At 45.6% G+C, this 10,634-nt stretch overlaps 1 protein-coding gene across 10 annotated transcripts in view; it reads right to left on the bottom strand.

Moving 5' to 3' along the window:
- Positions 1-10,634, bottom strand: part of PROX1 (prospero homeobox 1) — a 50,126-nt gene that overhangs the window by 32,026 nt on the left and 7,466 nt on the right. For all 10 annotated transcript variants that reach the window (XM_075749242.1, XM_075749233.1, XM_075749243.1 and 7 more), the window contains exons 2-3: positions 8,363-10,151; positions 1,657-1,764 (exon numbers count right to left, since the gene is read on the bottom strand). In XM_075749242.1, coding sequence (XP_075605357.1) covers positions 1,657-1,764; positions 8,363-10,084 — 1,830 coding nt within the window. In that variant the 5' untranslated portion in view covers positions 10,085-10,151. The remainder of the gene's footprint in view (positions 1-1,656; positions 1,765-8,362; positions 10,152-10,634) is intronic.

Genomic DNA, 10,634 nt, shown 5'->3' with positions numbered 1-10,634 from the left:
TTCATGTGTGCCCAGGGAGATGGCTGCGTTCGCTTTTGGGCGAATGACGCCATCCCACGCAGGTGGTTTGTAAAGCCCTTTTGGGTTTCTCCTGGTGCTGTTTAAATGTAAGGTGGCACAAAAGTGAATTTCTGCATATTACACAACTTTGTCAGAAGACAAAGTAGTGTATGTGTGCAAACACGCAAGTACGTATCTTCTTAAAAAGAGGGAAAAAAGCAGCAATGCCAGGGAAAAAACCATCCCTACCTCCGTGTACCTGGCCATGCTAACACCTCGGGGCGAAGGCGCAGGGTACCCCCAGAGCAGGACCCTCCCGAGCAGCGTTGCCAGCGTTACATCTGGCCGCGCAGCTCGTCGGAGCAGCGTCGCCTGAAACGCTCCCTCCGATTCTTCCATTCCAGGTGGATCCACTCTGACAGCAAACCCTCCACTTGGCCCGCTGCGCCATTCGCAGCTTTTTTTTGTGTGTGTTTAATGATTCTTGACCGGCCATTTAGCCTAGGAAGTGCCTGTATTGCTTCCCTGCCCCCCCCCCCCTTTTTATAAATGTCATCATCCGCTCGGCACATGGCATTGAATAAGAGGAACCTCCAAGGGCACGGCTGTGAGGGGCAGGAGCGCACTGAGATGTGCAAGCGCATGCAACGTTAGATGAAAAAAATAAAGGGGAAAACTGCCAAGAAACTTGACCAAAGAGAACTGATCAGCAGAAACTGGGCCAAGTTCACAAACCTGTGGGATAATCTTCCACTAAGACCGAAAAACTCCATAACCCGAAAGTAATTAAAAGAAGGATCTCTGCAATTTGTTTGGGGGCGGGGGAATGTAACAAACTAATTTAAGCTAATGTAATGTTTATAAAGTTACTTAGATAATGACACCATGTATGCCATTATAATCATTAGAACCCAATCTATGTGTTTTTTTAAAAAAAACTTAGATGATTAACACAAAATCAAGTTGATGTGAAGGAACAATTACTTTTAGAAAAAAAATCAGGAGGTCCTAATATTCTGTAGAATGAGGGAGGATGCAGCTGTATGTCGACAGCTTTCATATCCTCATTTGAATAATGTGGCCTGAATCTGTCACTTTATTCATCCTCCTTATGCTCAGTGTACTCTGCATCAACAACAAATTAAGTTGTAAATAAGAGACAATCATCACTTTTGTTTTTAAGCAGCTTCTGCATGGAGAATTTCAATGTACTGTTTCTTTTTGACAGAAAGAAAGGGATTCTACACTCTGCTTATGTAAGCACAAATATGAGGAAACCAACCGAAATGAAACAATAAGGGAGCACTTGAGAACTGCTCCAAAATGTTCTTGGAAGTACATTTCTACCACCACCGACATCGCCTTTTTTAATAGGATATGTATAATGAAAAATATTTCATTTCCTGCAATAATTATTCTTACTTTGCTCTGAAATTTTGACGATTTTTTATTTTTATTTTAAAAACATCCCCTTTCCTCACCTAGGCACAAGCAGGGTACACCTCAACAGGAAGAGCAAGCGCATAAAGTCAGCTGTAACCTTTGCGTACCCAGAAATATTATTAATCTCTAATATGATAACATGATACCTTTTCATGAGCAAATATAGCATGCAGTAAGGAGAGAGGCGGGGGGAGGGGGAAGAGATTTTCTTACCTTTACGTCTGAGAAGTAGGTTTTCAGCATATTGGAACTTGGGTACCGGGTGTAAAAGAACATGAGCTTGGCCTTTTTCAAGTGATTCGGTGACAAGCCTTCCTGCATGTAGGATTGAATTAGTAAAGGAAAATGCTGTTCTTGAGAAAGCCGTTTCTTAACGTACAGAGCTAGCAAAGTGCCCCCTTAAATACTCTATGGTTCCCCAGACTACAGGAGGAAATATTAACATTTAAATTGCTGCGCTGTAATTTTCTGTAAGACAGCTAAAGGAGGGATGCGAGGCCGCGTAACTTAAATCCTGTATTTCCTATCAGTTTTGGTGCCGGATCTCAGGAATCTTGCAAGTTTACGGCTTGCGTACCATATGTATGTTCACTTGTTGCTAAGGAAACAAATGCACGAAGCATGTGCCGCCGAAAACTTATCGGAAGCTTTTTCTCCCTCTCCTTCGCAATTCCAGCTAAAGTTTATTTCTTCTCTCAGCGGTGTGCTGCTTGCACGAAATAAAACTAATGCTTGTAAGACAATCGGAGGCGCTTCATCATTTTGAGCAATGTTTTGTACAGTCAGTACATTTCACCTGTTTCATTCGTGACGATAAATGTTAACATCCCGAGTAACTCTCTCTAATCCTGCTGGTGCTTTGCTCCAGTGGCTGCCTGGGCAAGCAAAGGGAAATTTGTCCCAGGCGGAGCCCCTCTGCCACTCAATTCCCCCCCCCCCCAAACTTGTCGCCTCCTGATTTACACAGTTAACTCCTCGGAGCATGAAGCTGTATTTGGGGCTAACCAATCGATAAATGTGGGCTAGCAGATCAATAAATGGCCACTTACCCTATAAGGCAGCCTATTTATCCTGGAAACATCATTACCTTTTAGATCTGTAAACAGAAGCAACTAAAAGAGTTCCCAAGGGAATGTGAAGCTAACCATAACAATCTCGGCTTGCTGATTTTTCTCCCAGCTTCTTGGCTCCCTTTTGTGTACTGCGTGCTAGGACGGCTCTGGTCACATCTGTGCCGCAGGCTGGCCCTGCCATTTCCTCAGCAAATTAATGGCTTTATAATTTATCAGAAATGAAGATGCACGTGGAGAAAATCAATGTGGCCCCCACAAGGTCAATTAAGGGTTCTTCCCAGAAGCTTCTCTAAGGACTGGTTCTCCTAAACACAATTGTTGAAAATTTCACTCGGTTCACACCTTACGGCGGGCGGAAGGTCAACCAAGTTGACAGATGCGCTGCAGCCAAGGTGCCTCTTCCACCTTACTGCCGGGCACACGTCAGCACAGAACATCTCACTCCAGGCCTCGAGACGGGAAACCCAGACTAATTTTTATCAGCAGGCTACTGCTGCCGCTGATTAGCTAGGCTTTTTCAGCAGAATTCCTTTTTCTCTAATTCGTGAAATCTACTGAAACCCCCTCCCTTTATTTCAGTCACAAGGTTCATTTTTAGATTGGAAAAATGTAGCATTTAAAAAGAAAAAAAAGTCATGGACAATATTAGTTTAAAAACCTCTTATTATCTGGAAGTACATGGAAAACGGCTCAGCTGAACTTGCATTTTGTTTTAGATGCTTAATGATTACAAAGAAGATAATTTATGACTGACATACTTCTTGTGCCAAGAGAAGAGTTGAAAGAACCTCCAGTTACCTCCATTAGACTGATAGAGAAGTCTAAAAGAGCATTACACTCTGCAGTGCCATCTGTCAAAATACGTAAGTGAAATAATAGTAGCAAGCTGTCACCTATTGCTTAGCGATAAGAGTTTTAGACAAATCAAAACTTCTACACCAGAAATCCATTTTGTTATGTGATCCTTTCAGGAAAGTGGGGGTCCGAAGGGGAACGCCAATAAGTAAAAGAAAATAAAAATAAAAATCCTAAGTCTCCTTGATTTGTGATTCCTCTGACGCTGACAACATGTTAATACTGGGTTTGGAGTATATATTCTCTTTCAATGCAAGCTCAAAGATGGACTTAAACTTTCAAAAAAAGCTCTCATATTTGCTGGATTTAAGCATATTAGACAGTTGTCTAAGCATTTGGATTCCTTCTGCATTTAGGATTTTTAAATATTTTCTGCTCTAATGCCAGAGGATATTGATATTGAATGAAACATGTATTAAAAGATGTTCTGAGACTCAAATTCCCAGAAATCCATTTTTTATTAAAATTATACTTGTTCTTAAGCACTTGGCAGCCTTAAAGCGATATCAAATATGCAATAAATCTGTATATCTTGATCCTAAGGTTAACGCTTTACTGTGATAAAAGATACGATCTGTAATAACCTAGCAAAAAATAGTTAATGACAGACGTATAGCTAAGAATTAGATAACCCATTGCTATTTCAGAAAAAAACCTGAACTGACCAATTGCTTAATTTCCTTTTTAAGTGCTTGGGCTGAAAAGCAACTGTTCTTCCAAGAAAGCACTAGCTGTTTCCAGGATACTTACACACGCACAATGACTCATGATGAAATAGATTCAGTAAACATACAGCTGTACCGAACACGAGCTAAGCCCCATTCAAGGCCAGGAAAGAAAACGAGCACAAATAAATATTAAGGAGGTAAAGGGAGGAGGGGTGCCGAATGGAACGCAAACAAGCTCTGTCCCAGCAGCTCGTGTGGCTTGCCTCAATTCTCTTAGCTATAGCTTTGTGAAGACAGATGACATTCAATTCTATGGGTAATGCAAAATAGACAATAACTGCTGAAACTTGAGCCAGCTGCCAGGTGTAAAAAAAAAAAAAAAAAAAAAAAAGGAAAGAAAAAAAAAAGGAGCGAAAGAAAAGATGATAAATCCATAAATTAATGAAAGACATCTGCTCAGGAACACAAAAGATCAGAGGAACAGTACACTGCAGCTGAACCTAAAGCGGTGTTCAAACAACCTGCGAGTCTCGGCGTCGTGCGTTTACACAGCACGTCGTAGCCCCACCTAACGCAGCAGCAGCAGCAAAAAGGCAAAACGCAAAGAAATAGCAAGCGAAAGGCTGGGAACGAAACACGTACATGGTCTTGGGCGTTTTAACTGGAGAAGCGCAGGGGTGGTATTGCACTGCATTTGCCTCATTTGCACTTCAATCCTCCCAGGTAACGCACCTCTTTTGCAAAAATATTTTTCAGTGGAGATGATCTTTCACTCCTGTTACTCTCAGCCTGAGCTCCCACAAATGCTCTAACAAGCTTTTCTAGCCCACACACGTATTAAGCTGAAGGAAAAGAGGTAAGAATAGGCTGTATCAGGTCAAAAATCTGCGCTAGCAAAGCCAAGCTGCTCCTTAAGTTACACCTCAGGTGCTTTTAATCAGCAAAGCTCCAAATAGCTGTATCTCCCAGCATCTTCAAGAGCCTCCAAAGAACGGGCAGGCTGGGAAGTATTTGTTCATCGCCCAGGTTTCATCAACAGCACGGAGTTATCCAGCTTGCTGTACAATCGCTTTTTTTTAAAAAAAAAAAAGTTTAATTAGTTTAATTCTAGTCAGATGTAATAACTCCTAATTTCAAAATGTTGTAATTCACTAATTATAGCCTTCACATATTGGGACTGTGAAACTCATTCCAGTTGGATTGGAATTCTGTTTAAAAATAAATAGAATTGTAGAAAGTTTCACTAATGTTTTAAAGCCCTCCTGCCAGGGAGAGCACGCTCAACTTCTTCACCTTTACAGATGTCTTAACAGCACACAAACTACTGTTGTGCTTCAATTTTGATCTATGCAAATGTTTTGGGACTGAACAAGGCTATTTTTCTTGAGATGCAAAGAGGATGCATGACAAAGGAAGACCATGCAGGAAAACAATTCGCTGTCTGTTTCTTCTGGAATTTGAATAAAACTTAATATTTGATTAAACAGATTAGTTTGCAAAGATACAGACTGCATTCATGACCAAGATGGGAATTCATGCTGCAGGTGCATCTTATCTTGTTTAGCAACATACGCAAACATTAACCATTTCCTTCTGCAATTCAGCGAAGAACTATCAGATATATTTTACAGGCGTTGGTTAAATAAAAAAGAACAAAACAAAACAAAACCCAACCAAAACCAGGCTAAGTCAGTGTTTCAGCATAGTACTAAAACCTGAACTTGGCTGTATCTGCTAGTCTTAATGTTCTCATCCTGGCTGTATTGTCCAGGAAAACAGATGTTGCTTTCTCAAGGGAAGAAAGATCTGCTTCTCTCAAGAAATGTATTCCCTATACATGCACATTCAAGCATGTAAAATAAAAATGCCACAACAGAATCGATCACAAACCAACCAACCTCCATACTGCGCCTTTCCCTGGAAACCGCAAGCTACCTGGCCAAGCAAACCGCTGCTAGAAAAAAAACCATCCGTCCCCACAGCCGAGCGGTATACCAGGGTGCACGCCGTGTAGAAGTGCTCTTTAACAAACCTGTTTGTCCTGAGAGGTCTGTCTCTAACCCCAGACCAAACTGCAGCCTGCAATAGCCTCTAGGTGGGCACGTCGGAGCGCTTTGACAATGGCAGGGGAAGAAGTGAGGCAAGGGAGGAGGAAAGGAGTCACTCAGCGTTTCCTCCCGCTAAGCCTGGGAGCGGTGGGGGCTTTCGCACCCCCTGTTTCAGTAGAAGCAACAAGCTCCGTTAGTGATGGCCAGCGAGACTGAGCGGGAGAAAGGGGGAGAAAGGGGCGAGGGAGAGATGCTCCACAGGTGGAGAGGATCACGTGCAGCCCCACAACTACTCCTAGTTCACCCACTTGGCATTTTTCACCTCTGCTCACTCCTCTCCCAAGATGGGAGAACTACTTTTATACAAAAACAATTAGTATGCCCTGTACTGTTTGGGAAAAATTACTTAAAATTGCTCTGGTGTGAGTCTTGCCCTTGGCTGCCACTCCTGCTGACCTCGGGACTGCTTTCCGAGCATCGCAGCTTGCATTTCAATACGCGGGAGAGATTTTCGGTTCGGATCTCCAAAAGTAACCGGCAGTAACTGCGAGTGATGCTGGATTTAGACCAACTCCTCTGTTTAGCCGTACAATGTATATGGCGAGGAGAAGATTTCCCTGCTACCAGTGCAACAGAGAAATCCTCTTTCGGGAAAGAGGTCCCTCAAACACCATGCCCATTACCAGCTGGCTCTCAAAAACACCAACAGCCAAGGAAGGTGCTTTCAAACGGGGAACACTTCCCCCTACAGAAACGGGACTATTCATACAGGTCAGGCAGCAGCAATTCTTGACTCAGACTTGACCTAAGTTAGATCAAAGACTGGTGGTGATGGGCTCTGGACCTGCAGCACCTGCCTTCGTCCCAGTGGCGCTCACTGCCATGGGAGGGATGGGAAGCCCAGTAACCGGTGGGTCTCAAGCTGGGCCAGCACCCTCCTGAGGATTTAACACATCTACAGAAAATGTGGTTAAATTAAGCTAAACCCACCAGAGTTATTAATTGCCTAGAAGATACCCAGAGATGGGGCACAGCCTCGGGCATCTGCCTTCACACGGTACCCCTGGAAAGGGGACGAGTTCCTCAGCATCGCTACCATCACACGGGGCGGGGCAGAGTTATTCAGTCGCAATTACTTTCATCAACTTGGGACTGAAATGAGCTGCATCTATGATTCTGTGCTTGTGCTGTTGCCTTCTGCTGGGGTCTTGGAGCCGGGAAAAAACATCGATCTACCCTTCATGCAAAATCCTCAATTTTAGCATTGGGCAGACATGGTATTTTATTCACTTTTGATATGACTGTACTTGGAAGAATAATCTTTTGACCAAAAAGCATATTAGGGGAAAAGATGGAAGGAGTGGGAAGTGTTATTGCTAAAAAAAAGAAAAAAAAAAAAAAGTAATACTAGTTTCCAGGAAAAAAGAAGAAAAGATCATTACTATGTCTGGATATGCCTAAATAAAGGCAGAGACGGATTTCTCCCCCCCCCCTAACTAAAGCCTGCTATTGAGCTAAAAAGAGAGATTTTATTATCATCTCTTTTTTTAAGCAGGAGAAGTGTCCTGTAAATTTAATACAGCTGAAGTTTTATATTTAATTGTTCTCTCTAGCTTTCCAAAATAATTTGCTTTGTGTATGTTAGGACAAAAGATTTCTGTGTATGGCTGAACAGAGGTTAATCATGCATAGCAGGCAGCTGCACAAGGGCTGAGGAATAGACCTCTGGGTGGGGGAAAGAACTTGATGCAGCCTGAATATATCAGTACCTGCGTCTTTTGTGCTTCGATTCCCTTACGCGCTTGAGAGCTGAAGGCTCACGATGACCGGACCGCGGCTCTCTGCGAGCCCCAGCCACGACACCATTAACATGGGTCGCGCGTTGGCCTGGCAGGGGAGGGAAAGGAGGCGGCCGTGGCTCAAACGGTTTTCAGCCGAGGGCGATACCCCCTCGATCAGCTCCCCGCCTGGGGAAGGACCCACCAGCCCAGGGAAACCCACTGGCACCCGGCTCGTGAGCTTGGCTCGCTTTCTGACCCCAGGGGACGGTCTAAAAGGCTTGGGGAGGGCCGGTGGCTTTTTTATGTGAACCGTTGCTGAAGCAGCACTGTGAGTCAACACCCGGCGTTTTATTTGGCCTCACCAAGCCCCCCGCCCGCTCCTCCGTGAGTGCCCCACTCCCGCAGCGCCCGGGGGAAGCCTCGGGGCACGGGCATGGCATCGTCCTCTCCCACCGGCCACTGCCGGGTTATCGCTCGTCTTTCGAAAAGGATATTGCACTTCCCGAATAGGGTGAGATTTCGGACATGTCTTGCAGGTCACCGCACTCGGACTTTATGAGGGACAAGGAGAGGCCCTCGGCGGCGCTGGGGGGGTGGGCCGGCGAGCAGGGGTGGTGGTTCATGTGGTGCGATGACATCTTGGTCCTCAGGCTGGTGGTCTCCCGGGTCAGGTCAAGGGATTCGGGGGAGGCGCGCTCTTTCCCCGGGAAGGAGGCCGATGGGGCGCCCAGGGGGCTCTGGAAGGGGTAGGCCATGAGGGGCAGCGGGAAGGGGTGGCGGAAGGAGGAGGTGGAGAAGCCGGTTGTGGCCGAGAGCGGGGACTGGTGCAGGGAGGCATGATGGCCGCCGGCCGGCGGGGCCGAGGCGGATTGGTCGGAGGAGTTTTTGCGGACGACGAGGGGCAGCGCTTCGGTTTGGTCGGTGGCACCGGGCATGGGGACGCTGCCGAAGGTGTCGAGGGGGTTGGGAATGATGACGTCCCCAAAGCACTGCAGGCGCTGGTTGGCCGTGTGGAAGTTGTGGTTCTCTCCGTTGACGGCGAACCTCGCCTGCGGGATCTGGAGAGGCGGGAAGACCTGAGGAAGCTGGCGGGAGGGCTTGGACGAGAAAACCTTGACCACCGTGTCCACAACTTGTGACATGGCGGTGTTGAGCTCCTGCTTCAGCGTCTCGGCCAAGTGTTTGCCTTCGGGGTGGAAGGCGTTCGGCCCTTGCTCCTTCTCCTTGGGACCTTCTCTTTTCGGCTTGTTCTCTGCGATCTCCTGCTCCCGGATGAGGGCCCGCGCCCGGTCGATGAACTGCCCCGGGTCCAGCTCGCACATCTCGTTGTCCGACCTGCCAACGGAGTCGCCAGCCCTCGCATCCATGGTTTCGGAGCGCATGCTGTCTTCAGACAGGTTGCCATCTTCATCATTTTCGGAGTCGGTACTGTCATAGATCTGGTAGAACTTCTCCTGCAGCTGGCGCAGCTGCTTCTGCATGTCCTCCAGCTGCTGCTTCAGCTGTCTGCGCTCCTCTCGCTTCTGCTCTTTCCTCGCCGAAACCAGCTGCTGGAAACTCTGCTGCTGCTGCTGCGGCAGCTTTTGCTTGCGTTTGTTTTCTCTGTAACTTTCTCGGGGACTCACAGACTGCGGAGCTATTTCTCTTTCGTTTTCATTGCCCCTTAATGCCACGCTGGGGGAATGGCTCATACCCCGAATTATATTCTCAACCCGGGCGCGTTTAGCTCTCAGGTGCTCGTCGCATAACCGATCCACATCAAACTGGCTCATAGTCGGCCTGCCAAAAGGGGAAAGACACTCTTGGGGGCTGTCTCTTGAAGAGTTGCTGCATACATCCTCCTGATGTACTTCTGAGCCTGTACTAGAGAGACCGCTGGCTTGGAAACTGGGCTCCGTGCCACCATTTTTGTTCATGTTATTTTTCAACAGCTGGGAAATTATGGTTGCTCCTGGAAAAGGCATCATGGCATCTTCATATGAGTTCGCCCTCTTCAGCAGCTTGCGGAGTACATTTGACTTTTCCCCATCTGCATGCTGCACCACTGAATACTCGACATCCTGCTCTGAACCTTGGGGATTCATGGCACTAAAAAACGTTGCTCTTGCCTTTGCAAAAAATGCAGATGCTGTCCCTACCGTCCTTTTCACTCCAATGTCAACTCTTCTTCTCTTGGTTTGCCTGCTTAAGAGGGCTGTGCTGTCATGGTCAGGCATCACTGGACTGTTATTGTGCCATCTTCAAAAGCTTGTCAGCTGGGCTCAGCTCAAGAATCCTGGGACCCTGGCCAACAGAACAAAAGGACTGATGAATCATTTTCTTTAAATTTCTCCAAATTTCCTGACCTCAATCCTGAATAAAATGCAAAATGCATAGGCTCTGGGATTTATGGCACATTACAATTATTGTAATTTATTATGCACTCTGCTTGAAATGAAACATTTTTAAATATTTCTGCTCCACTGGTTTAAGATGGATTAAGATTTAAAAAAGCAAAAACTGCTTAAGCACCAGTAATATGATTCTCTTGCACAAATGCCTAAAATGATACTGTTTATCTTCAGAAGAAAGAGTAGATTAGAAGAACACAGCCTCTGACAACCAATTGATTAAATTTAGGGCATTGAGATACATGTTACAAAAGAAGATGAAAGTACTCCTTATTTAAGATTTATTGTTAAAACAAGAAATTGTATAAAATTTGGATTAAAAAAATTCAATTGCAATGTAAAAACCGTAATTGTAGTTTTACTTTTTAAAGAGAGA

This window comes from Balearica regulorum, chromosome 3 (genome assembly GCF_011004875.1).
Source record: "Balearica regulorum gibbericeps isolate bBalReg1 chromosome 3, bBalReg1.pri, whole genome shotgun sequence".
NCBI classification, from domain to species: domain Eukaryota; kingdom Metazoa; phylum Chordata; class Aves; order Gruiformes; family Gruidae; genus Balearica; species Balearica regulorum.
Note: the sequence above shows the minus strand (reverse complement) of the source record. Positions and strands in the feature narration are given on the sequence as shown.